The sequence below is a fragment of the Lagopus muta genome, chromosome 11 (genome assembly GCF_023343835.1).
Source record: "Lagopus muta isolate bLagMut1 chromosome 11, bLagMut1 primary, whole genome shotgun sequence".
Taxonomy (NCBI): domain Eukaryota; kingdom Metazoa; phylum Chordata; class Aves; order Galliformes; family Phasianidae; genus Lagopus; species Lagopus muta.
This window is the reverse complement of record NC_064443.1, coordinates 2,500,107-2,526,317: the sequence shown is the minus strand read 5'-3', so window position 1 is coordinate 2,526,317 and position 26,211 is coordinate 2,500,107. Positions and strand designations below refer to the sequence as shown.

Below are 26,211 nucleotides of genomic sequence, written 5' to 3'. Positions count from 1 at the left end.
TTAGGACCCTCTGCTCTGTAGAGCTGGAGCTGTACTGCCAGTGTTCTGCTGCACAGCTGGAAGCTCAAACCCTTTGCACCCCATCCTTGTGTCTGTTGCAGGACGGGGCCTCAGCCCTTCAACAAGAGCAATTCCCTTCCATGTATCCACGGTCTGTGAGGTCAGCGATGGGGTTTGAGCTGCTGCAGACCCCAGGGTTGGCCGGAATGAAGCTGAGAGCCACACTGCGGCCATGCAGAAGCTCTGAGTCTGGCCATCTCCCTTTCCTTCATGGGAGGATTTCCAGCTGCTCGATGCACCTCGGCATCCTGTCGGCAAGGAAGAGGGGAAATGAGAGCACTGCACCCCCAGGGGATGGAGCCCTGCGGCTGCACAATGGAAGGATGGGCTGCTCCCTAATGGAGCTGCTCCCAAATGGAGCTGGGGAAGGCTGGGAGCTGCCTCGTCTCCACCTCACCGGAGCTGCCAGGGTGGAAAACCCGGCAGTGGGGCACCCACGGGCCCGACATTCCCTGTACTGCGTTATTCCCCCTGGCATCGCGTTGGGTGGATGAGGGGAGGAGAGGAGCAGCCCGGCTGCGGGAGGTTCGTGGTCCCAGCGGTGTGAGAAGCGAGGGCCGCCCCGGAGGGGCTCAGAGGCGGGGGCAGCAGCGGGGGCAGCGGCCACCCTGGCGTCACGGCCACCCCCTGTGCTGAGGATCCGAGCAGAGCGCGGGCGCTCCTTTGCCAGCCCAGCCAGAGCAAATCCCTCCAGGCGCGTGGTGAGCACGCCGCGCTCGGACGGCGCCCTTTTGGCACGGTGCAGACACAGGGATCCCGGAGCTGCCCGCATTCCTCGGGATCAACCCGGCCAGGGAAAGTCTTCCCTGCCCAACCCCGCAGACGCAGCTGGCACAGCCCCTCTCCTGGTTCCGACGCTCGTATCACGGCTCCGACGTGCGGACCGCTTCCGTCAGCCGCTCCCGACGGGTTCCTGCGCTGTTCCTGCACTCCGTGGAGCTGCGGGAGCGTTTCGGAGCCCCGCACCGCTAGGTGGCAACAGCTGCCCGCACCGCGGGGCTGAGCGGGACGGACGGACGGACGGACGGAATGGGCGCAGCCCCCGGCCCCTCCCAGAGCCCCAGGTGCTGCCATCGGCGGACGGCGGCTCCGCGGCTCCCGGGTGAGTAACGGAACGATGCGGGAATCGTCCTGAGCCGGGCGGCCCGGGGGGAGCGCCGTGTCACGGAGCCGGAGCCGCAGAGCTCTGTCGGGTGCGGGACGGTCCCGCTCCGGGTCGGGCTGCGTGCGCTTTGTGCCTTCGAGTGCCGTGGCTCTGAGTGAGCTTCGTGCCGTCGGGGTCGGGGTTGGTGCGGCGGGGCAAGGCACTGCGGTGGTTGGTGTGCTTAGGATGGGGGCACTGGGATGGCTGGTAGCCCAAAATGGGAGCACTGGGGTGGTTGATGTTCCGGGACAGGTTGGTGTGATGCTCAGCACACAGCAGTGTGTGTCTTGGTGTGGTGTACAGATTTCTCCTGCAGAGCTGAGAGCATTGAATGTGGCAGAGAAACAAACACCCCGATGGTTTATGAGCCAGAGATAGGGAGGTCAGCCTGAAAGCAGTTTGAAAGCAGCGCTATAGGGAAATATGGGAAGAATTCATCCCTAATCTAATCTCCCCAAATTCCACAAGGATGCGAGGCAGGGCTCCATCTCTCCTTTGGTTCCTTTGGTTGAGAATTAAACAGGAAACCCCAATGATGTGAAATGTTCCCCCAAACCCCAGGCATGGTTTGAAGCCGTGTGCTGGGCAATGCTCCTGCACAGTGCAGCACTGCGGGGACAGGGGCTGGGAACGAGAGAATTGTGGTTTGTGAGCCGTGGGGGGACTCTGCGCAACGCCTTGGCAGCTGAGGGTCTGAGGTGTGGCCTGGGGGTACCTGGGGGCCCCATCTCACCCCGAGAGCCCCGCTCACATTTTAGCCCCCACACGCTCAGCCAGCTCTGAAAATGGAGGAGGAGGTGCTGTATCAGGTGTTGCCATTTCGGTCAAGGGATGAGGGCTGGGTTTGGCCCACGCACTGCACCGGGGTGTGGATGGTGCTGGGAACGTGGCCGTGCCCCTGGAGATCTCCAGGCTGAGGGAACCTCACTCTTTGGGGCCGCTGGCTGTGTGCAAACCATGGTCCCAAGGGCTTGGCATGGCACAGCGCTCTGCTTTCAGGGTCCAGCTTTGTGAACATCCATCCCTTCCAGCGGCCCTGGGTCAGCAGGACAGGGATGACAGCTGCCTCTGCCTGGTGGAGCAGCTGTGAGGCATCCATCAAGCGGCCCCCGGGGGACAGAGGCACGGGCAGGGCGGATGCGTGGGGCCACCCAACATACAGATGCAGCCGTGGGCACGCGTGGCGCTGGCAGCGCACAGTGACATAGGCTGAGCCACGGGGTGGCAAACGCACGGGGACGAGGCATGGCCGCCCCATCACCGCGTGCCCGCACTGCTGCCCGGCTCTGCCGCATCCCACAGCCCCATCCCCAGCTCTCCCCCAGCTGCCGGCCCCGCTGTAACCCAAGAAGCGCAGCCCGCGGGGCTCTGGATTAGCCACGAGACAATCGGGGTTTGTGGGCCGGCACGTGGCGGGGGTGGCTGCGGGCTCGCTCGGCCCTCCTTCGTCCCTGGGGACGGAGTTCTGCCGGCTCCCTTCCCCCCGCAGCGTTTGGGCTCCTGCCCCGTTCGTGGCACGGCAAAAAGTGCTGCCAGCATCCCTCGCTCGGCGCCTGCCCTCGGCAGCAGCCCCTCTCGCAGGAGTTGATTATTTGAAGCTGTCGGCAGTGTTTAGCTTAACCCTGGATTCATCGCCCGCAGCTGTTTCCATCCGAGGACGCTCCGCCTGCACTGAGCCCCCGGGAGAAGCGTGGTGTCTGTAGGGAGGTGCCACCCCCGGCTGCCACCCGGCCCGGGCTGGGCTCACGCAGGTCGCCACTGGGGCAGAGCGCATCGCAGTGCAGCTTCTCCCTTTCGGGCGGAGGCCCCGTGCCCGCAGCGATGGCCCCGTTGGCTGCAGCCCTGCTCTGGGTGCTGCTGCTGCGGCCGCACAGTGCCGGGACGTGGAGAGAGCACAGCCCGCGTCTTCGTGTGGCGTACAGAGGTGAGCGGCTGGAGGTGGGAGTGCAGGGTGGGGGGCACAGGGCTGTGGCATCCCCACACGTGGCTACGTCCCCTGGAGGTCCCCACCGACTTCTGTCCCACCTCCTGCACGCGGTCCCCATCCGAGGTGTTTCCACTCCCGGGGATGTGGTTCCGTGGGGTGGGGGATCCATGGGGCCGCAGCCATGGGCAGAGGCAGCAGAGGAAGCTCCCAGCATCGGGAGGGCTGGGGAACAATGGAACAATGGCACGGGATGTGACTCACGGACAGCGAGGGGCAGCAGGTTCAAGGACACAGAGGCTCCAGAAGTTTAGGTTTAAAAACCCTAGGAAAAAAAAAATAAATAAAATAAAAGGGCCTTTGAGAGCCTCACGTCGGGGCTCAGCATGGGAGAGAGAGAGCTGGTGAGGGGGGGAAACGTGAGCAGTCTGCAGAAGGAAATGACAGCAGTGATGCCATGGGAGCGCAGGAAGGATGGGCACGGAGAGAGGTGGGTGTGGGTCACACTGGGACAGTTTGTGTCCCTGCAGCAGTGCTGAAGGTGTGGGGCTGCAGAGTGGGGCTTCAACCTTCCTTACCAGCGAGGGGATGGAGGTGCAGAGCCCCCCAGGCTGAGGGGCGTGCTGTGGGGCAGGTGGTGACCCCAGGAAGCGGGGTCAGCTCACATCGAGGATGCTGAGGCTCAGGAGATAGATGGGAGGGGGGGAGGAAAAACACCCTGTCCTTGGGAGATAATGGCACAAAGCAGAGGATGTGTCTCACCCATCGCCACAGCCGCTGCACAGTGGAAGCAGGGACAGGAATCCAGACCCCATTCTCTCAGTGGGAAGCACATGGCAGCCCCTGCCTGGCCCTGTGTGCTACCCTGCACTACCCTGTGCACTTCCCCTGCACTACGTCAGGGCCACTCCGCTCGCTTCCTCCCAGCTGCTGTGGACGCACCGGTGCCCACGTCCCATGCACTTAACACTGCAGTGTGCACAGCCGGGTCCCCAGCGCCTCGCTCCCACCCATGTGCTTGGCCTCACGTTGGGGGGGGTCCCCTCAATGCCGCCCTTCCTCCCACCCTGTGCCCTCAGAGCTGCTGAAGTCCAACAGCTCCCGGTGGCTGCTGGCCCCAGGGGACACGCCGGGCTCCCAGGCGCTGCTGCTGGATGAGGACAGGACCTGGCTGATGGTAGGAGCCAAGAACCACATCGTCCTGCTGCACCTGGAGCAGCCGGGCAGGGAGCCTGAGAAGGTCAGCGTGGGGCAGTGGTTGCGTGCCGGGCAGCGCCGGCATCTGGCACCGTGTCCCCATTACAGCCCATGGTTGTGTGGTTGCAGATCTCCTGGCCGGCACCCAGAGCACAGGTAGAGCACTGCCAGCTGGCAGGCAAGGATGTGGAGGTGAGCGGGGCTGGGAAAACCTGCCTGTGGCTTCTGGGCACTGAGAGCTGAGCCCCAGCACCATGAGCGTGCCCGCCACTAACAGCTGTCTCCCCTTGAGCAGACCGAGTGCGCCAACTTCATCCGCCTCCTGCAGCCCTACAACAGCAGCCATGTGCTGGCCTGCGGGACCGGCGCCTATCAGCCCATCTGTGCCTTCGTGCAGCTGGGAGCCCGCGGGCAGGTGGGGACTCCCTGTGGCAGTGCCTGGTGGCAGTGCAGCCCTGCTGCAGACCGACCGCCCCTCTCCCCCCGTTCTCTGCAGGGTCCTGGGATCCCCGTGATGCGGCTGCTGAGCCATTCCCTGCAGTCGGGGCGAGGACGGTGCCCTTACAGCCCCCGGCAGCCCTTTGCTGCACTGCTGGTCGGTAAGAGCGGAGTACCGGGGGATGTGGGGGGTCTGTGGCGAATCCCAGCTGCTCCATGCCCACACTGCCCCACAGATGGGCAGCTGTACTCGGGCACCTCCAGTGATTTCATGGGCAGCAGTGCCGCCTTCTTCCGCACCGAGGTCGGCGGGGCTGAGCGGGGCTACATCCGCACAGAGCAGCACCAGGACCACTGGCTACATGGTACGAGGGCTCCGGGCCTGGCTGGTGGCCCCATGGGGTGCTGTGGGCGTGGGGCAATGCCATGTTGCTGCTCGCAGAGCCCACGTTCATCGGCGCCTTCGCCATCCCCGACACCCACAACCCGCATGACGACAAGGTCTACGTCTTCTTCCGTGAGACGGCCCTGGAGGGTGGGCAGTGGGAGCGGCGGCACATCCACGCCAGGGTGGCCCGGGTCTGCAAGGTCAGTGTGAAGCCAGGTGGGCATTTGGCTTCCCCAGCTGCAGTCCCCATCCCTGCTGTGGGGCTCGATTTGGTGGTCACCCGAGGTCTCTCCAGTCCCCAAATCCCCTGTGAGCAGGAGCACGGCCCCCCACCTCTGCCAGTGATCTGCTGCAGATCCCTGGGCACCCAGGCAGTGCAGGGACTGGGGCTGGGGCTAGGGCCACGTGCCAGTGCTGGTGCTGGGCTGGGTGGGTGGATGCAGGTGTGCGTAGCACTGTTTGCTCATCAGAACGACGTTGGAGGGAAGCGTGGCCTCATCAACCGCTGGAGCACGTTCCTCAAGGCCCGCCTGCTGTGCTCCATCCCCGGGCCCCAGGGCACGCAGACACACTTTGACCAGTTGGGTGAGTGCCTCCCTCCTGGGGCTGCTGCTATGCTGCACCCAGCGCCCTGCCACTCCTCTCTCTCTCCCCGCAGAGGACGTTTTCCTCCTCCAAACGCGAGACCCCCAGAACCCCCTCGTCTTCGGCCTCTTCACAGCATCCAGGTGAGCCCACTCCTGCGCACGGGGCATCCATGAGCCTCCCCAGCCCTCAACCCTGCTACACTGACAGCTGCCCTGCAGTGCTGTGTTCAGCGGCTCCGCCGTCTGCGTCTACTCCATGGCTGCAGTCAGAGCAGCCTTCAGCGGCCCCTTCGCGCACAAGGAGGGCTTCGACCACCGCTGGGTGCAGTACAAGGCCCGCGTCCCCTACCCCCGCCCTGGCACGGTATGGACGCGGGCAGCAGGTGGCATCAGGAGGGTCCATCCCAGCTGTGACACATCCCTCGGTGTTCCCTGCAGTGCCCCAGTGAGACGTACGACCCACTGCTGCGCTCCACCAAGGACTTCCCCGATGAGGTGATCAGCTTTGTGCGTGCCCACCAGCTGATGTGGGAGCCCATCCACCCGCTGGGCCGCCGGCCCGTCCTGCTCCGTGTCAACGTTCCCTACCGGCTGCGGCAGCTGCTGGTGCACCGGCTGGAGGCTGAGGGCCGCCACTACGATGTGCTCTTCCTTGGCACAGGTCAGGGCTCGGCACAGCGCTGGGGATGGGGAAGGGTGTGCGCACAGCGTCAGACCCCCACCCCACAACACCTTTCTGTGTTGGCAGATGATGGGAAGGTGCTGAAGGTGGGGCTGCCCGGTGAGGCGGGTGCTGAGGCTGTGAGCCTGGAGGAGATCAGCGTCACTGAGGTATGGAGGCACTCACTGGGAACGACTGCCCGGTGTCTAGCAAGGCCTCACTGCCTTCCTTCACCCTCCAGGTGCCTTCACCCATCCTGGACATGAAGCTGTCACCAAAGCGGGTGAGTCCTCATGCTTCTACTCCAAGGGACAGGGCATCTGGCCCCAGCCCTTTACTCCCAGGTGTGCCAAGGCCCTGTCCCACTGACCACTGTGATGTGCCCAAGCAGCAGGAGCTGCTGGTGAGCAGCACACAGGGGCTGCTGCAGCTCTCCCTGTCCCGCTGTGAGCTCTATGGGCAGACCTGCATGGACTGCTGCCTGGCCAGAGACCCCTACTGCACGTGGGATGGCAGTGCCTGCACCTCTGTGCTGCTCACGGAGAAGCGGTGAGCATGCCATGAGGTCACCTCATGTTCCCTGCAAGCCCTGGTCTGGAAAGAGGTGCCAGCACATCCCCATCCGCTGTCCCACAGGCGTGCCCGCTGCCAGGACGTGCTGAAGGCCGATGTGCTCAGCCAGTGCCAGGACACAGCAGAGGGTGAGCGCCATTGCTGGGACTGGTGGGCAGCGGGGCACTGCCGGCACCCTCTGCCGTCGGGGAGGGCCGCGCTGGGGCTGACCCCATCCCATTCCCACGTAGGGATGGCGGCCGTGGAGCAGCCGGTGTTTGGTGTGGAGAAGAACTCCACATTCCTGGAGTGCCAGGCGCGCTCCCCGCAGACAGCAGTGCGGTGGCTGGCGCGGCGTGGAGAGGGGCTGGAGCTGAGCGAGGTATGAGGGCAGCGGGGAGGGCGGGAAGGCGAGGAGGACAGCAGGGCCTGACTGTGCCCGTGTCCAGGTGAGGAGCGGCAGACGCGTGGTGGTGCTGGAGCAGGGGCTGCTGATCCGCCAGCTGGGCTGGGAGGATGCCGGCACCTATGAGTGCCGGGCCGTGGAGCGCTCCTTCTCCTGGCCCCTCACTCGCTACAGCCTGCACGTCATCCGGCACGAGGCCACGGAGCTGCAGCACCGCCGTGGTAAAGGGGCCGAGAGCACGTGGACAGAGCCGCGGGCGCTGGGGGCACCGGGCAGCGGCGGCCTCGATGCCTACTGCACCGCACTGCGGCTCCGGGAGCGGCAGCGGCAGAAGGCCTGGCAGCAGAAGTGGCAGCACCGCGCCCCCGAGGGCAAGAGCGGCCGTGTGCGCCGGCAGCCCTGGAGGCTGTAGGGGCACAGAACCTCTCCAATACGACTACCTCACACCGTGCTGGGACTGTCCGCCTTGGCACAGCTCCTGGACGCAAAGCTTGTGTGCCCTGAGGAGTTGATTCCCATTCTTCCCTGGGCAGTTCTTAGCAGCAGTAAGGAAGACAAGCGGTTGAGAATGGAAAGCAGCCATTCCTGTGTGTGGTTCCCAGCACCTGGCGGCACCTGGACCTGCGGTGGGCGCAGTGCCCACATCCAGCACCATCCCGGTGGGCTGAGGGGTGCCCGCCTCTCCCATCCCAGCCCTCGTTGCTTTTATGGATTCCAGAGTCAGAGAGACAACAGGCAGTTTTACCAACTTACAATTTATTATTAAAAAAAAAAAAATGACATGAAACACAAGTAAAAATAAATACATCATATAAACAACAAATTGTTCCAATTCTCTGCTCCGGGAGCTCAGGCAAGTACAGCCTGTTGGACAGAGAGCAGAGGGAAGCACGAGATCATGCGTGGGGCACCGACCCACCCACCTTGCTGGGTGCTCCTCCTTCCAACCACAAAAGACCAACCACAAACTAAGGCGGTAGTTAAAAAACAAAAGAAGAACCCCCAAAAAACAGGAAAACCAAAGTGAGACTTATTGATGGATTCACTCAGGCTCCACGCACGCGTGGCTGCGCTGCGGGCTCTGGTGCTGAGCCATTGTCCCAGCAAAGGGAGCGCATCCTCTGTTTGCTGCCCGGAGCCACCATCCCCACGGCATCACATTGCATTGCCTTGTGACCAACACCCCCAGCCCACCTCCCCTGCATGAACACAATTCATCCAAGTGTGGCGAGCAACACCAGCTGCAAAGGTGTTGCTGCCCTTTGCCTCTTTCGACCCCTCACCCAAGAGTGATGTTCTGGTGGTGCTCAGCTGTTCACTGCTGTCACTAAGCCACAGTACATCATTTCTAGCAAACACCCCTCTGCTTGCTGGAACCCTCTGCTTCGTGTGCACATCCGCAGCCGCCCCCCAGCCCACCCTGCCTCTGGGACTCTGCCCCACCACCCCAAGCTCTTCCTTAGGGTCTGTGAGACTCCAGGCAGAGCCCTGCAGGGCTGTCCCCAGCATCACCCCCAGCCCCACTGCTTCCACCGGTCGTTGGGAGACAGAAAGTCAGCAGCAAAAATAAAGAGAGCGCTGAACCGGGTGGGAAAGCGCCGCTCCAGGCTCAGGGCCAGGACAGGAGCCCTGCAGCAGAACCACATACTGAGGGAAGGGATGTAGGGTGGGGATCCCTGGGAGAGGTGCTGCAGGGCTCATAGAGGTCCCTCCGCTTAAGAACAGCCTGCATAACCCCACGGTGCTGGGAGGAGGAGGGAGGAGATGCACCAGTGCTGTCCCTGCAGCTCTGCAGGCAGCGCTGATGGCCACCCCCCCTGGGCCAGGCTCTGATGGGCGTGGGGACACGGACCCTTTTCAAGGGGGGACCCCATTGCGTCCAAAGGGTGCCTGGGAGCGGGGCAGGCACCTGGTGAGCTGCAGGGAGGCCGCCTGCAGAGCCGTTCTAAGTTCCATCACCTGCAGTGGCACGGGGCCAAGCGGGGACACCTTGGGGACACAGCGCAGGGACCATGAGGAAGGCCGGCTGCGGAGGGGCTCCGCTGCCACTCCGCTCCCACTCTCCCCCCTAGGACCACCCTTTGCTACGACCCATCCCCAAATCCACCGGCAACCACAGCCTCCCGGGGACGCGGCGGGCAGCGGGGCACGCTGGTAACCATCAGCGGCACAGGGCTGTGCGCAGGCGGACACCCAGAGCACGGGAGGGCATGACTCACAACGCAGCACTGTCACGGCTTTGGAGGAACTTGCATGAACACCATCAGTTAATTTGCTTTGTTACTTTTGTGGGGGGGTTTGATTTTTATTTCCATGGTGCATCCAAAGACAAGTTGTCCAGCAGTTTGCTCAGAACCCCTCGGTTTTCAACTCCTAGGATATGTTAAAGAAGAAAGCACTATTTTAATGTTTGTCTTAAAAAAAAAAAAGAATAATAATTAAAGTAACTTGCATAGCTAAACTGTTGATCTAAGGCTTCTACAAACGGTGTGGTTATGTTTGACAGACAACGGCCATTGAACAGAGAAGGACACTAGGAAAGCCCCGCAACAGTTCTTTTATTGTTTCCATACCGCGTCTCCAGCGCGCGCAGCCCTGCCAGAGGATGGCAGCACATCCTGCGCTGCCCTGCCTGCTCCCAGCGAGCACCGACCAGGCATTCTGCACTCCGAGAGCCCTCAGGGCTCGCCTGAGCGCTGCAGAGCTGCCTCTCCTTCCTCCCCATCCAGTCTCCTCACGCGGAAGGAGCACAGCAGCTCCTGAGAGCACCAGAGGGTTCCTTGTCCCTCCAGCTGCTCTGCAGCCCCCGTGGGATGCGGCGTGATGAAGGGAAGCTATGAAACCACAGCCAACCTGCTCTATGCTTCAGCTGCTCCCCTGCCAGACAGCCTGACAAGCCTCCATGGCGTGATGGAGGCCAGAGCTTCACGGATTTCTTTCTTTTGCGTTCATACGGAAATTAATTTAGAAAGAGAGAGTCCCCCAAGCAATAAATATGACGCCTTCATGTAATAAATTAAGGTAGAGATTCTGTGCAGGGCGGGGGGAAGCGGCTCCATCACAGAGCCACCAGCTGGGCGCAGCCCCCTGTCCTGCCTGGGGCTGAGCCCACTGCAGCAGCCCCACAGTGGGCACTGCGGGACGGGACCTACCTCTGTTGCCAGCCCCAGAAGGGCCTGGAGCCCTCGTGCTGCTTAGCAGTGAATTTGAAAAGGACGACAGATCGTTTGTGGGGTGATTTTGTGTCTGGTTTCTTTTTTGTTGTTCATTTTTTGTTGTTTTTTTTTTTTTTTAACATCAATCCCTCCCCCTACAACACACATGACAGAAAGTTTCCCCCCCACCCCCCCACGCTCCCCCAGTAAAAACGCTTCACCCCCCCACCCCCCGACCTCCGCTGGAGCCTCCCCCTGGCCCCCACCTCCCGTGGGGAGGGAAGCTCACGGATAAGGCAGTTCGTGTGAGAGGGAGAGCGCCCGCCAGCACCGCGCCTCCGGGCTGAGAAGGGCAGCGATGGGCACCGAGCCGCCTCCCCCTTCGGACAAGACAGAACAGAGACAGACAGACAGACAGGGCGTGGGAGGGAGGGAGGCACTCCTATGGTTTGCATCGCCGCTTCCCTCCAGCCCTGGCTTGTGCTCCCCCGGCCTTCAGGTCCACCCTATGTCCCCCACCGTCTCCCAGCCCCTCAGTACAATTCAGATCCTCGATGGCTAAAAAAACCCAAAAACACAACAGAACAGAACAAAAAGAAAAAAACCAACCCCACGCCACACCCTTCGCATCCTTCTCCACCCCACTGCCCGGGGTGGGGGGGGGGGGGGGCGGAATCCTGACTCCCACAGAGGTCCTGCAACTTTTGTCTCCCGGTGGAGCTGAGACCGAGTGGGAGCCGGGCCCGTTATTTCCCTGTGATCTCTATAACATCGTCGTCTTTGTCCTCGTCATTAGAGCTGCATCCCACCTCTGGGACCTCCTGGGGTTCAAACTGAGGCACCTGGGAGCGAAGGAAGCCCCCGGCCGGGTAGCCCGAATGAGGGGACACGAAGCCAGGGTAGGCGGATGCCACGCTCCTGGGAAGGCTGCTGGGCAGGACGGGGGCTGGGAAAGGAGCGAACATCCTGGGCTCGGGCAGGAGGGACTGCGTGAAGGGAAGCGAGTAACTGGGCAGCACCCCCGTCAGAGAAGGGCTTAGCATGAATGAGGGGACGCTGGCGGTGGCTGAGGTAGCAGCAGAAGAGCTGGCGGTGCCGGCTGTCAGCAGAGGGTCAGTAGTCACAGGGAACACCAGATGAGGGTCTGGGAGTAAATTGGGCAGCTGGTAGTAAGAGGAGCCAGCGACCATGTACAAGGAGTTTCCTGGCTGGGAGGCAAACGGATGGGTTAAGTTGTGGTTTAAAGAGACAGGAGGCATGGCGAACCCACCGGAGACGGGGTACCCGTGTTCGTACGGCTGCACGGACGACGGCAGCTGGCGTTTCTTCTGCTGCCTGCGGGTTTGCTCCTCCGGAGTCGACGGCGAGCTCGACTTGCGCTTGTTGCCCCGTAAGTCCAACACGGAGCGGGCATCGACGTGCTGGCTGGTGACTGGCAGGGCTGAAGCCACGGAGTCAGCCACGCAGTGAATCCCCGCGCGCTGCTCAGCTCCTCGGGCTGCTACGCCGGGCGCACTGACGGTGCGGGACGGGTGGCCCTGTGCTGCAGTGGTGCTGGGGGAGCTGTGCCGGGACTCCCGGGCTGCCGCCGCCTCCGCATACTGCTGCAGCTCGCTGATGATCTCGGGGCTGTCGGGGGATATGGGCCGAGTGAGCTCCTCTGCGCTGGGGAGCTGTGGGGATGAGGCACTGTGTCTGCCATTGCTTGTGGATTCCAGCGAAGAGCTCTGGGAGCCTGCAAACAAGGAGATGGAGTAGGTGAGAAGGACAGCCTCGGAGAGAAAGCTGGGAGCCAAGAGGCAGAAAAGGCAAGAATATCGTGGGGAGGCTGTGGGGTGAGCTCTGAATGCCAGGGAACAGCAGGCTCCGTACACTCGGGCGTGGAAGCAGATGAGCAAGCCTTGCAGAGCGCTCACAAGCCCTACCTGAGGCAGCTGTCCGACGGTCTTCGTTGCCCTTTGGCTTCCCAGTGGTCCGGATAGCAAAAATCCGCCCATCGCTGGTCCGGATGTACGTCCCTGGAACAGAGGGAGGACACTTCATTCCCAGCTCCTGGTCTCAGCTGAGGACTCCAACCACTGAGCAGAGAAACTGCCCGGGCAGGAACACGACAGCAGTGCTGCAGAAGGCCAGGCCCACCGAACAAGCGGGGTGATCAGTGGGGGGCTTCTGGCCTCTTCCTCGTTCCTCATACTCTCTTCTTCAGCGTTCCTGGGTTGGAGATCACCCACTCCCAGTGGGAAACGTGGAACCTCATACTCATGGTGCTAAGTTTGCCCTGGGAATACTGGGAAAAGTGTTTGGCTGCCCCACTACATGCAGTGGGTACTGTGAGAACGAGACACTCAGCAACAACATCCAACAGCTCCTCTCAGGGGCAGACACAGTCATAGCTGCAGCATCCCAAAGTGTCAGCTACAAGAGCATGCCACAGGCTGCACAGAGCACTGTGAAGTCCAGATCTCCTCTCCTTGTTTCTTTCCTCTCAAGAGCCTTACTGATGCCTTTACATCTTTGCTAATTAGCATTGGCCAACTCCCCACCCAGAAATCTTTCCAAGGCAGAAGGACTTACCTTTTGTCCCTCGGATGATGTGGATGCTCTCACCAGCACTGATTCTTGCCTGTACATCAGTGGATGTGTTTGTACCAGGAATCACAATATCTGGGAGTGGAGGAAGAAAACAAACAGTGCCTGTGAACACATGTGCCAGCCACAGCTGGGAGAGGGGAACAAACCCCTCTGCTTGCAGTGCAATTGACTCCTCTCTCTGCCGTGCTAGAAGCAAGCCCCAGGTGTATTTCTGAGCAGTGCAGAAGGCAGCACAGGCTTCAAGGAAGCAAAGCCCTGCTACTCTGGTACAACATCTCCCCTGTCCCAGCAAAGACAGCTGGTGACTCCTGCCTAGAAGAAGTGTTCACTGGTCTCTCACAAAGTTCAATCCCAGCAGCCCACCAAGCATGCACCCCTTAGACACCTGCATGCAAAGTCCTCCACATACTGGAGAACTGTTCAAACGCAAAGTGGTGGCACCAGTTGCTCTAACATCTGTTCACCCACAGCCCACGTGGGCATCAGCAGTTCACCCTGCTCCTCAACTCACTGCGGTCATCACAGCTCAATCACCTGTGAGCAGCAGCAACTCACCTGTGGTTGTGACAATCTTCTGCACAAGGACACCGGCTCGCTGTAGATAGTTGATGGGGAAGTTGACAGCAGGGTTGGAACTTGAGGTGGATCCTGCACTGCCCAAGGGGACATGCCGAGGCATCATAGGAATGGGAGTGGATTGAACCGGGCGGACACTTGCCACTGGCTTGTCCTCGCCTTTGAGGGCTGGTCGCCTGGTGAGAGGAGAGAGGAAAGTGCAGTGCCCCCACCGACAAGGCTAATGCCCTCTGCGCCTTCATTTCTCATCTACAACACAGGAAGAAGGGAAAGATGCAAACACTTACCAGTTCCTCTGGCTGAAGGCAGGGATGCTCGTCAGGCTCTGGTCACTGGCTGGGTAATATTGTGCGTAGGACGGCCGAGTGTACGGGACGGATGCTCGCTTTTCCTCCTCGTAGCTCTTCTTGGCTGCTTTCTTCTCTGCCTTGGTCAGCTTGTGCTCTTTCCGGTCAATCAGCAGTGACTCATGCTGAAAAGGCTCCTGCAGCCCCACAGCACAGAGCTTTTGTCACCAACTCACCACAAGAGGGAACCAACACACCCTGCACGGCAGCCATCCCGTCCCCATCCCAGTGAGAGGGACGAGGGGAGCGGAGGCAGAGCTGATCAGAGCGCAGCGTATCCGGGGACACACTGCAGAAGCAACCAAGGCACGGCCTGAAGATTGACTGAGAGTCACCTAAGCCATCGTGTTTGCCAAGCCAAGTTAAGAGTGCAAGTACAGAGCCTGCTGAGGTGTCCCGTAGCACCAGAGACCAACACCCGGCCACAGGTCCACTCTGCAGCACCATCCTACCAGCAGAGCTCTCCCCAGCAGAGCCAAGTGCTGGCTTTCCCCTGCATTGTTTTAAAATCACCTCAGAAAGAGAGCTGGCAGCAAATCAGGACGTACCACTGCCTCCTTTCTGGTTGAAATAAGAGACGCCCCTACCACCTGCCCCTGAACCTGTCCAGGACAGAGGTGGCTCACAATGTGTAAAAGATATTGCACCAAAGGGCAGGTCTCTTAGGACCCCCTCCGGAGGAATTTTTTTCTATTCCCACCAGCATACTGATGTGTTCTTCTTGCCACCACATCCCCATCACACAGCCAAACTCCAACAGACCCCCTCTAGCCTACACAGTGCTGTACTAGAAAAGCAGCAGGCCGGTCTTATACCTTGGTGATGAGGTGAGGATACTTGAGACAGGCTAACTGTAGAACTGACTCCTTCATCTTGCCTGGATTGAGGGAGAGCTGAGCAAGGTCAGATTCCTCTTCCACGAAGTGCAGCAGATTTTCCACCTCCCGTCGGGTGAAGTTCAGCACTGGGTTCAGGTCATCCACCACCCGATCTGGAAGAGGGAGGGAAACAGTGTGAGCTGAGAAGGGAAGAGATGGACACTGCTCCCCTTTCTACGCTCCTGTCCTAACAGAGCTCCCCTCTTTGCAACTGAATGTTCCTCAGAAGCCTTGTGTAAATGTTAAGGCCTCATGTTGGGAGATGAGTCTGTTTGACCAAGTCAGATTGACAAATGTCTTATCCCCAAATCACACAGCAATGCAACGCAGGCACACAGGAACATGAAGCTAAATGTAAATGGTGTCCCATCTCACAACCTCCACGTTCTAAGGCTGAAAACAGACAAGGTTAGGGACATAAAGGTGGCAGCATCAACACTTGGCCCACCAAAATGCCACCAAAAAGATTCAATAGGGTGCTGAAATCCACAGAACTCTCGAGTCAAAAGCTGAGAAAAGCAGCCACAGTCCCTCCCTTGCAAGAGCCTGAAAGTTTTGCGTGGATGTTTTCTCCTGAATGTGGAGCATGGAGAAAACATCCATACCCAGGACTCTCCTGGGAGCCAGGCCAGCCACCAGGAGACTCTGCCTCGAGGGAAAGGCAGCGCACTGAGCTGCTGCCTCTGGCACAGATAGTTGAGACAAAGCAGAACATAGGCAGCAGAACTCTCTCTGGGTCACTACAGCCCTCAGCTGCGTATGCTACAAGAGCAGCTTGACAGCTGGCACAAACCAGCACAAAAAGACCTTTTGGTATGAGGGCAGGTTAAAACGGGAATTAATTCGTTATTCTTGGCTCCTGAGTAATTTCTATCAGTCAAAAATATCAGTGTGTACTTTTATCTTGCTATTTTTTGCTTTCTTGCTGCCAGAGAAACGGAGGTACAGAGCTACTTAAAAAAATAATGCCCAGGCACATGGGGAGAAGGATCACCACCCCTCAAGCTTCTGGTCTCTCTTACAACCAAGAAAGCAACAAGGAATGTAAATGGCACTGCAGAGCACAGCTCTGCTGCAGGATGCTGGTTCTACAACTCTCACTGCTCTGCCCTGATTTTCTTGCAGGGTCTCAAATCGCTGTTGACTCAAACATCAAACTCGGCCTTAGAATGATGTCCTTCTGCCAACTTCTTCGGCTGTTTGGTTCTCAACCTTTAAAATAAGTTATGAAAACAGAGAAACGAGACTTGGAGGAGCCGAAAGGAGGAACAGCCAAAAGCAGCCTTATGTCCATGCCTACCTGACATGCCCTGCTTGGAGATCTGACGGTCATAGATCTTCTTCTCCAGGGTGTAATCAGACACCAATCTGTAGATGTGGCACGGCTTCTTCTGCCCGTAGCGGTACACTCGGCACACAGCCTGGGCGTCGTGGCATGGGTTCCAAGAAGCATCAAACACCACCACTCTGTTTGCACCAATCAGGTTGACACCCAAACACCCAGCACTGGAAATGAAAGGCAAAATTTCCAATCGCTGCCTCGGCCAACATTTAAAGCTTCGAGGCAGGGACGGCCGCCACGACCACGATGCGTCCATGGACATTTCCCTACAGTTTTACAGGCAACTTCAACCCTCTATCTGGTTTTCAAGACTGCCATTAACGGTTTGCAGAGGACTAAGGGTAAAATTTGACACCTCTAGGGAATTCAGAAGGAGCTGGTACTGTCGTCCCATAAATTCTTGAGAGCAGGTTACAAAGGAAGCTAAGAACTGAAAACCCACACGCATACAGAGGACCGATGCAAGTCCTCCACCACGTCATTCTGCAGCCAGCTTACCGTGTGGACAAAAGGAAGAGCCAAACAGAAGCATTACTGGGATCATTGAACTGGTTAATCAGTCGTTCCCTTTCTGAGGCAGAGGTGCTGCCATCCAGTCCTGAGAAGGAAATTAAAGATGCATTTAAAAGCACTGCTTTTGGGGGAATCCCAGCAGAACAAAATTGCTTTCCAACCACTCAGCTTTGGCTCTGGTTTCTACTCAATTCCATGCATTCATGCACTCCTGGACCTCAACTGGACCACTCTGTACCTCTGATTTGCCCAGCCAGGTAGGTGCAGTGCAGCCAGCCAGGCTGGGCTTTGTTCAATTGGAAGATCAACCAAAACATTACTCGAGTTTGGCAAGGCCAAGACTGGGAGTGCTACAACACACCTAGCACATAAAGGCTTTGTATTAGGCAAGCAAGAGGAGCAGGAAAATCCTCATGTGGACTGGAAGCTCGAGGAGCCAAGAGGAAGGAAATTGTGAAAGGCTTTGGCAAAACCTCATTGACTGGATCAAAGCACAGAGAACACTGGACTGAAGGAGCGCAGAGGGGTTGTGAAGGCCCTGCTCCTGTGCAGCAGTTTGCTTCTAGCAGCTCTGCAAAAATCAGGAACATCATATCCACCATTCCTCTTAGCCCCGGCCTGTGAAGTAGCCACACAAAGCAACAACCCATGCCAGAACAAGATTTAAAGCTGAGAAAGAGGGAAGGAGGAATTCCCAGCCCCGAGGACTGAACTGACACTGTCTTCCCAAGCAACTTCCCAAGAATGGTCTGAAAAAGACTTCATCAGAAGATTGCTTCACAAGAGCATTTACGGAGTCAGGCAATACTACAGGACGGTGGTGGAAGACACTCAGGAATTAGTCCATCACAAAAGATCAAGCAGTATTACAGCAAAGGAGAGGAGGTTTGGTTGCACCTACTGTAATAGCTGATGTTTCGGACCCAGTTGTGAACTCCTCCGTCTGAGCCTGGAGGATTTGGCATTGGTCTCTTTGCCAAAAACTCTTCAATGACAGACAAAGTGGACAGGCTCTGGCTGAAAAAACAAGAACTGCATTCAGGAAAAAGCCTCAGCAGCAGAAGTGGTACATCAGAGCTCTTCCCCAGCAAACCCAGCACTGATGGTATCAAACCCTGCCTGTTGCAGCCCACCTCTTGCTCGTAAACTACATATAGGCAGAAGCATAAAAGATGTGAAGGTAAAAAAAGAAAAAGGATCTAATACAGCAAAGGAGAAAAGGGAAACTGCCACACCATTCGCCCCACGTAACAACCTGCTGGCACCAGAAGGTGCTCAACAACTTGAGCATTTAGTGATTGTAGGATCAGCCACTGATACTTTGCTTACCTGAAGACCAAGATCTTGTCTCCAAGCTTCACGCTCTCCTCAACTAGGTGGAACAGTAACACCATTTTGGGTGAGTTTTCCAAGACTCCCGTCTGGTAATCACACAAGATGTCTTTGGCCTATCAAGAAATGAGAGACATTACAGGTGGAGTTGTTGATGCCCTGTTTATCTCACCTTGAGTACAGATTATTTAACTAAACAATTCCAGAGAGGATATATTCATCCAGTCAGTCCAGGTGACAATGCTTTTTCCAACCGCTGCTGCTGCCTCCCATTCCAGAAGCTCCAAAGGGAGGATGGATGAAGGAGCATCTTCCTAACCTCTCACGATTCATGCCCTATCACCAAATCTCTCCTCTGCTTCCTGCCAGATTTACCACCATCTTATCTAGACTAAATCTCAGCCTGACATCTCTTCAGAATAACAAAGTCCATAGCCTTTTTGGTCCAATAAAAACAATTAAGTATATTGCCCGTGCTCCAGTCACACAAGCATCACAAAGGTCCCCCCAGTGCCATGCACTCAGGCTCATCAGGACACTCTGTGGCAGAGAAAATGGATGATAAATGCTTAGCTTTCAAACAGGAGAGTCTTTTCTTTGCTCTGCTTCAGAAAAACCATCCTCATGAAAACAGGCACAGCTTTTAAGAGTAAGTGCCTGGTCTACGTGTCCTGCAACTTGCCAAATATAGAATCATCCAGCAGTGGTACTCACCCACTCATAAGTAACAACCTGATTTGCTCTCTCCTGAAAGGGGTTGAAGCCAACGCTCTGGAGGAACTTGCTGTTGGTGGCTTCTCCAACTGGTGATGCCAAAGCATTACTCTCAGTTTTGACTTTAACTCCTTGAGGCTGGCAGCGGGAATTAGTGCTTGCTGTGCCAAGGTCATCCACATCCAAGTCCTGCTCGTTTGCTAAATTCTCCTTTTGCAGAGCTTCGTACAAGACATCAGGATGGTTCCAGATCTGAAGAGGTAAGAAAAGACAATGGTTAGGCCTGTGCCAGCCTGCTACCTTGCAATGTTTGGGAACTGAAAGCTCCCAGAGTTATTCAAAGGACAGAATTAATAGTTTGATAATCTCATCACCGTCCCCATGCGGAACTGCAAGGCACTGAAGAGAAAGCCAGCCTGACTGCATTAGGAGAGCAAAAATAGAAAACACGATTCTGCCACAACACAAGGTACAAGCTGTCTTAGCCAAGGCTCTCCTGACTGTAAAGCTGCCAATTTTTTCCCTCTGAATAAAACAGAATGCCACTCTGACTCTCACAGCACAAACACGGAGGAAGCTATTTGCACTGCGGCAGGTAACCAGTCACGCTATCAGCCCAGCACTGGTTCAGCTGACAGCTACAGGTTTCTTCCCCAGATTTGAACACAATGTTTAGCAATCCTGCATGCCAGGTCTGTAAGGGAAGATAACAATTTTGCTGGATCACCGCTGAGAACACTGCGGGGAGAGGATGGACCTGGCCAACCACACTTCTGTCTCCTGTTTTGATCCATATTCTTGCCTTTCCCTTGCATATATATATATATATATATATATATATATATATATATATATATATATATATATATATATATATATTTTTTTTTTTTTTTTTTTTTTTGCAACTCCTGTCAAAACCTACCTTACAGCAGACACAGAAGGCTTTGAGTGGGTTCAGCCCCAGCCAGCCGCTGTTGCCTGCATCTCGGAAGCGGTTCATGAACTCCGTATAAAGGGCCCGCTGGATCTTTGACAGACGAACCAAAATGACATGCTCTTCCTTAGAGGGGAGCTGAACCTTCAGCACATTGTGCCCCCGCCTGCAGAGACAATAAAGAAAGAGAGATAAATACAGGGAAGGGAATTTCCCAATCTCTGTGGCTGCCTGCAGGGCATGATCTTGACTTCCTGCCCACCTGGCTGCATGCTTCTCTAATGCATGACACTCATGAGATACTCTCCCTGCAGCCAAATACTAACAGCAAGCACAATTACAGAGATCTCAAATGTTACAATCTTCCAGCACAGGTCACAGTGTTAGGAGTGTGATGGAAGTCTTGGTTTTTTTTTTTCTTGGCAGCTCAAAAACAGAATTGAGATCTAAGGTTTCTTTTTAGCTCTGCCAGTGACTAAGACACTCCATCCAAATCACTGATCCAGCACCTCAGAACCCTTGACCAAGAAACAAAGCCAATTTGTCTCCAGGTTGGCAGAGGCACCGTCACTTTTTTTGTAACTGATTGTTCATGAAACACTTTCAGATCCTTATCCTTATATGAAGGGTATCAAAGACTGCACATCCAAATTAACTATTAAGACATCAAAATAAGCTTGAGGTTAATCTGTACAGTTAGACATGCTGTTCTCCGTTACATGTGTGTTCAGTACCAACACAAACTAACTTTACTTCCATCCCCAAGGTAAAACAGAGCCATAAAAACACCCTGCAGTTGACAGAGGTTCTGAGAGAAATAAGAGCTACTGACTTAAGAACATCTCTGGTTTTCTCTTTACGCTTAAGGCCCCCCCACGGAGACTGGCAAGGATAAAACTCAAGCCCAAGAAGACAGCACAATGAGTTGTACAGCATAAACTCAGCCATCAAGCAGGTTGGCTTGGGGTGACCGAGCTGCATGGAGCAGACTAGCAGCAGCTCCCCGTGGACTCACCGCTGCACAAAGCCCTCCAGCAGGCTATGCAGGACATGGCTGCGATACCTCATGAGCCGCACGTCCTGGGGGGTGCTGTCAATACACTGCCCATTCAGGATGGGGCGTTCAAACATGTTGCTGAATTCCTGCCGTGAGCCTAGGAAGTCGGGTCGGACAAAGTCCACCATGCACCAGTACTCAATGAGGTTGTTCTGGAGCGGGTAGCCAGTCAGCACCACCCGCCGCCGGGAGCGGATGTTCTTCAGGGCCTGCGAGGTGCTGGCATGGCAGTTCTTGATGCGGTGCCCCTCATCACAAATGACCACATCTGGGCCGGGGCGAGACAACGCTTTCTCAATCCCTGAGGACAAGGAACGTTAAGCGTTAGTTTAAGACAAGCAAGATGAAGTTCTGCCTTTACACCGTCACCGACTCCACAAAAGAAAAGGAGGGGCAGCTCTGAAAGACAAAAACTGATATTCACGGGTGGCACGGAACAAGGCTGACTAAGGAAGTAACACCAGCTCCCATTTAGCACGATGTGGTCACGACCAAACATGGCTGCCCCTTGACTACTGCTCAAATGGACTGCATCACATCAGGCTGGGTGTCTTGGGTCATACACCACCAGCAAAGTTCACACAAGGCATCTCCAAGCTCAGGGTACTGTCTTTCACTCTTACTTGCAGAATGAGAGACTCACCCAGAGCTGAACAATGCACTGTCTTCAAAGATGCAATCCTGCCCAGCAAAGCCTGATCATGTCAGGGATGCTAGAAGAGAACACCCCATTCTAGACATGTTCTGATACTGAGGGCTGTGGCTTCTAGCCAGACGTAGTGAATAGACCTAACAGCCCTTGGATTACAGGCAGGAAGCAGGGGATCACAAATACATCGACTGTGAAAAGAGCGCCCTGATTTGACTGCCTACAAGGAACAAACTAACTACTGCCAATGGCTAGGGCTGACTATTACTCACACTACTAGCTCCCAGAAATAAGCAATTTGTAGGTTGTTTCCCCGTACTGCCAGAGCTGGTAGCCAGCTGGACAACAGGAACACACACTCTCTCCTGACTTCCCACCTTTCAGAAGCTCTTGCTGCCGGTCTTCTTCATCCAAGTCAATAATGACAGGTCCAGTTTGCTTCTTTGTTTTCTTCTTCCTTCCAGTGGCAAAGGACTTCTTCAGTGAAAGGAGGCGGTACATCTCGTATCCCATCAGCAGCACACCGCCCTCTATCACCCAGTCATTCACCACCTTTGCACGTGCAGCCGTGGTCCTGCAAAACAAACCAACAAACAAAACAGGCTGTAAGCACTGTCTCCACTTTCAACTCGAACCACTGGATTGGAGCCTGCCAAGAAAGACTTGATCTTAATTAAGTTAATTAGAGTACTTTTTAGCATCAAACTAGACAGAGGAATATAAAGAAGTTGCTGCAGCACTGGTTTTTTTTGGTGGTGGTGGCGTTTTATTCACTCATTCAATTTATTTATTTGTTTATTTTTGTTGAAGAGACAATTTGGTATATAGGAAGTGAAGAAAGGCCTTTTGGCATGCCACAGGTCATGGGCTGAGATTGAAAAATCCTTCCAGGAACTGGGTTGCAGAAGTCTTTCATGCACAAAAGCATATAAAAGTTGAGAGCATCCTTCTAAAAGAGCTGTTGAGAAGAGGGCCTCCACAAAAGCAATCAGGTGCTAATGCACATGGTTGTGACCCATTATTAAGTTTACACCTTTTTGTCTCTTCCAATTCCAGTGTCCTTCCACTCTCCCTTCCCTGCTACCCACCTTAGAATTGGTTCAGATACAGCCACTGTCCTCATCCAAGCTCCCCAGAGCCTACAGAAGCTCATCCAACAGTAGATACATGGCTGGAGCAGTACCAGCAGCTTCAAAGCACACTGCACTCAGGAGGTGAGGATGAAAACACGTGAGTGTATGAACACAGCTGGGAGCTCCCAACGACCACTACCCTGTCCTGCTACATGCAAGACAAATGCCTCAGAAAGAAGCAGAGATGCACAGGCCAAAAATACACTCCACAGCAGGCTGTAAGTGCTATTGCTCCTTTCTGGAAAAGGATTCTTTGCATCAATTGCCAGAATCTCTCAAGGACAACACAATTCATTGAGAGTTGCAGTGTAGGGCAGAGGAATCCTTCAGTGTGTGAAAATTCCCAGGGCAAAAACCCAAACGTTTAAAATACAAGAGATGCATGGTACAAGGGGACATCTCACAAGTCCCAGGACTCTGACAGGGCTAGCAAGGTACAGCCAGAAACAAACAATAGCATTTCTGTTCCTCTCTGCAGAATTAGCTCTCATCTTTGACAACTGAGTTTCTGATCTCAGCACGAAAGGAAGAAAAGAAAGATGAGTGAGCAGAGTGAGAAGAAAGTACAAGATACAAACAATCCACAAAAGCAAATCTCTGTAAATCTCTTTTAATTACGAAAATCCTCCCCCCAAAGCAGCGTTACACAAGAAAAGTAGAGTGGGAAGGATCCAGGAGCTGACAGTTGACAGAATTAGCCCCAACATAGCAGTCTGCAACAGTAATTCTTCTTCTAACAGTTCCTCAAGACAGTCTAACAGTTCAAAAGGGCTTCTACAGGCACCTACTTGTGTTCATCGTTCAGGATGTGGACTTTGAAAGTGCGAGGCTGGACCTCCTTGGAGTTATAATCAGCAGGAAGGTTTTCAGGTGCTGGGAGCCACATGTTGAATTCTGCTAGCCAGTTTTGGAGCGTATTCACCTGAAAAAGTTAGCCATGGAAGGATTGAGAACCCAGCTGAGCTGCTCAGGATTTTAACAGCAGAGATGAGAGTATGGAACATCTCCCTGCTGTGCCCAGACAGGAGCACGCATAATCAGGGACATGAGGAACAAAATGGGGAAAAGAGCAGCAAGGGCATGACAGAAAATGATGTAAGATGGGAAAATAATCAACCTCTACACAAAGAGAGCAGCAGAGCAGGGAAGGTGATCATTAAGCTCTTCACAAGGACCACTTACAGGTACAATGGCAAGAACAGTCTTTGCCTCCGTGTGCCGAAAAAGTACATCCAAGAAAGAGATGACCTGTATGGTCTTGCCCAGGCCCATGCTATGTGCTAAAATACACCCAAACCCGCTGCTGGTTTTAAATCTCTCCAAGGACTCGACCAAGTTGTCATACAGGAATCGGATCCCACCAATCTAGAGAGAAAAGCAGAAAAACTGAATTGGGACTGGTTAGTTCGTTTGTAAATGCAATTTCATTTTTTAAAATGCTCATCTAAATAGGTAAAGAAAACTCTCCCGTCTGTTCCAGATACTGCTACACCCCGATAAGAAACAACTTTGCTTTCCCAATGAACTCTAATCTTAATAAAATATTTTGCCTTTGAGAGCTGAAGGAATTTTGTTACAAGTACAGCCAGAATAAAGAAAAAACAATTTATTTATGTTTTTATTGAATTTTATTGGTGGTAGGTGGACGGTTGGACTACATGATCCTGGAGGTCTTTTCCAACCTTGGAGATTCTACGATTCTATGAATATGAGCACGGGCCCTTGAAATAAAAGCAAAGGGCTTTTGTTATCAAATGGTAACAGCAGACAAATTACAACAGTTACACATAACCCAGGCCTTCTTTCAGTTTCTCCTCATCATCTGACTGTCCACAGCTGCAACCACTGCAACCAGACTGGTCACAGATATCACCAAAGAAATTCGGCTGCAATAGCAGAGCTGGTCTGCCTGAATTTCTTGGACTCCCAAGCCTAACAGAGCCTACCTGATGAGGTTTCACTGCATGTGCAAGCTGGGGAGCCAGGAAAATGTCTTCCTCGTTTGGTGGATGGTTGATGTTGACAATGACTTGCCCCAGAGCATCTGACTGATTTAAGGCATCATTCACATGAGAGCCGCTGCTCTCTTCGCTGCCGTCTTCCTCCCCTTCGTTGCCAGAGTCACTGCTGTCCACAATTTGGAGGGCATCATCCTCTCCTGAACTCAGCTCAATCACTTCTGTAAACAGAACAGGAGAGATAAGGGCAAAGGTTAACGTGACATCAGTGTTAATCACGCTTGGAAAAAAACTCATATGGGGAAAATAAGGGCACCACGTTCTGCAATGCTGCCCTGGCCCAGTGACCTACCCTGAGCAAGCAGGCGGGACACAGGCCTACACGAGGCCTCTCAGGCTGGCGTTTCCCTGAGTCTCCCATTGCTTTAGAGAATACTCATTGAGCTGGGCCATGCAGAACATGAGGTAGTTCCTGTATGTGTTTTACATTCTCCTTCCCAAATCCGACAAGCACTGCTATCTGTTGATGTGCTAATGACTGCCAAAGAGCGCAGGCAGAAGTACTGGGGTGGTATAAAGCAATCAGGCGAGACCCATCTGGGACAAGGGACACAACTGCTTTCAGCTCTAGATCTGAATGCTCAGACGCAGATGATGCCACATCTCATGTAAGCATTCTTCAGCAGAGCACTGAGCAAAATGAGGAGTATTTATACAGCAGAAATAAATACAAGCTTGCAACAGTGCCTGATGGGCCAGGCTAGAAGTGTCAATTTAGGACTCAAAGGCAAAAATTGGCCATATATTTGGAAACGAACAGACCTACAAAAATCCAAAGTAGTTCCCTACTGGAACATCTGACTAGAGAAACACGGGAAGTTTGTGGCTGAATAAATGGCACTGCTGTGAGAAGACAAGGGTGAGACTGTTGGTCACTTACCATCCTTAATGCTATTTTTTCCTTTAGTATCATCTTCACTGCCACTGCTGGTACTGTCTAGGCAGATCACTTCCTCAGCAAGGACCTGAGGGGGGAGCTGGGTAGCCTCTGCTGCTCTGAAAATGATGTCCTCTACAAACATGACAATAAGTAATTCATAACAACGGAGAAGGAGACAAAACTGTTCAGAAACCAGACAGTATTTCCTTCCATTTTTGCTCCAATAACTTAGTCCTGGAATTTTCCATAACAGACTCTCACTGTCTAAAATACTGCTATGACTCAGCTTCCTGGGTCACAGTCGCCTTCTTTCTCAGTATACCTAAACAATAACCCATTGCTCATGGCACGCTCTTCACTGCACGCCCTGGCTGGGGCACGCTGACCATACACATGCTGAAGTCACCCCCTTCCCCCTCTGTTTCTGCCTCAGAAACAAAAGGATTTCATTTTTCTTCATTCCAATCTTGTTTTTCATCCAGCAGAGAAGCACCAACTGCAGAAGGCATAATAACTGCCTCTGCCTGTTAGTAGAGACACCGTAATAATTATATCCTACATATCATAAACAACTTTTGATGATCGAGACCATTTTTTTGTATGTTTAAGTATTCCCACGTGGTGAGAGAGGCAAGATCAACAGGGCCAGATAAGAACTGCTGCAGTGACTCAGTAAGCAACCATATTCATCTGGGGCTGCAACCTATTCCTCACAAGTTAAAGTGTTCTAAGCT

At 54.8% G+C, this 26,211-nt stretch overlaps 2 protein-coding genes across 7 annotated transcripts in view; one reads left to right on the top strand and one right to left on the bottom strand.

The window, feature by feature from the left end:
• Positions 1-523: 523 nt before the first annotated feature.
• On the top strand, positions 524-7,995 carry LOC125699013 (semaphorin-3D-like). Its single transcript, XM_048958058.1, has 18 exons — positions 524-1,162; positions 2,846-3,128; positions 4,208-4,368; positions 4,455-4,517; positions 4,621-4,740; positions 4,822-4,924; positions 5,000-5,128; positions 5,206-5,351; positions 5,622-5,736; positions 5,810-5,879; positions 5,958-6,102; positions 6,177-6,399; positions 6,487-6,569; positions 6,641-6,682; positions 6,791-6,948; positions 7,036-7,100; positions 7,203-7,333; positions 7,401-7,995. Exons 2-18 carry the CDS (start codon positions 3,026-3,028, stop codon positions 7,767-7,769), a joined length of 2,226 nt encoding a protein of 741 aa, XP_048814015.1. The 5' UTR covers positions 524-1,162; positions 2,846-3,025; the 3' UTR covers positions 7,770-7,995.
• A 153-nt stretch (positions 7,996-8,148) lies between these two features.
• Positions 8,149-26,211, bottom strand: part of RAD54L2 (RAD54 like 2) — a 56,704-nt gene continuing 38,641 nt past the window's right edge. For 5 of the 6 annotated variants that reach the window (XM_048958050.1, XM_048958051.1, XM_048958049.1 and 2 more), the window contains 18 exons: positions 25,478-25,609; positions 24,526-24,758; positions 23,762-23,944; positions 23,368-23,501; positions 21,824-22,020; positions 20,756-21,098; positions 19,729-19,906; positions 18,807-19,058; positions 18,090-18,208; positions 17,662-17,777; positions 16,746-16,845; positions 16,206-16,411; positions 14,843-15,018; positions 13,968-14,164; positions 13,660-13,856; positions 13,087-13,176; positions 12,438-12,530; positions 10,751-12,247 (listed from right to left, as the gene is read on the bottom strand). In XM_048958050.1, the coding sequence (XP_048814007.1) occupies positions 11,259-12,247; positions 12,438-12,530; positions 13,087-13,176; positions 13,660-13,856; positions 13,968-14,164; positions 14,843-15,018; positions 16,206-16,411; positions 16,746-16,845; positions 17,662-17,777; positions 18,090-18,208; positions 18,807-19,058; positions 19,729-19,906; positions 20,756-21,098; positions 21,824-22,020; positions 23,368-23,501; positions 23,762-23,944; positions 24,526-24,758; positions 25,478-25,609 (3,935 nt within the window). In that variant the 3' untranslated portion in view covers positions 10,751-11,258. Of the gene's footprint in view, positions 9,731-10,750; positions 12,248-12,437; positions 12,531-13,086; positions 13,177-13,659; positions 13,857-13,967; positions 14,165-14,842; positions 15,019-16,205; positions 16,412-16,745; positions 16,846-17,661; positions 17,778-18,089; positions 18,209-18,806; positions 19,059-19,728; positions 19,907-20,755; positions 21,099-21,823; positions 22,021-23,367; positions 23,502-23,761; positions 23,945-24,525; positions 24,759-25,477; positions 25,610-26,211 lie in introns of those variants that run through there. The other variant, XM_048958054.1, reaches the window with a different exon arrangement.

Excerpts from the sequence above, each read along its gene's own strand:
- LOC125699013 (XM_048958058.1), top strand. The coding sequence starts at position 3,026 with ATGGCCCCGTTGGCTGCAGCCCTGCTCTGGGTGCTGCTGCTGCGGCCG. Across the intron at positions 6,949-7,035 it reads GTGCTGCTCACGGAGAAGCG|GCGTGCCCGCTGCCAGGACG; the intron begins GTGAGCATGCCA and ends GCTGTCCCACAG. Across the intron at positions 7,101-7,202 it reads GTGCCAGGACACAGCAGAGG|GGATGGCGGCCGTGGAGCAG; the intron begins GTGAGCGCCATT and ends ATTCCCACGTAG.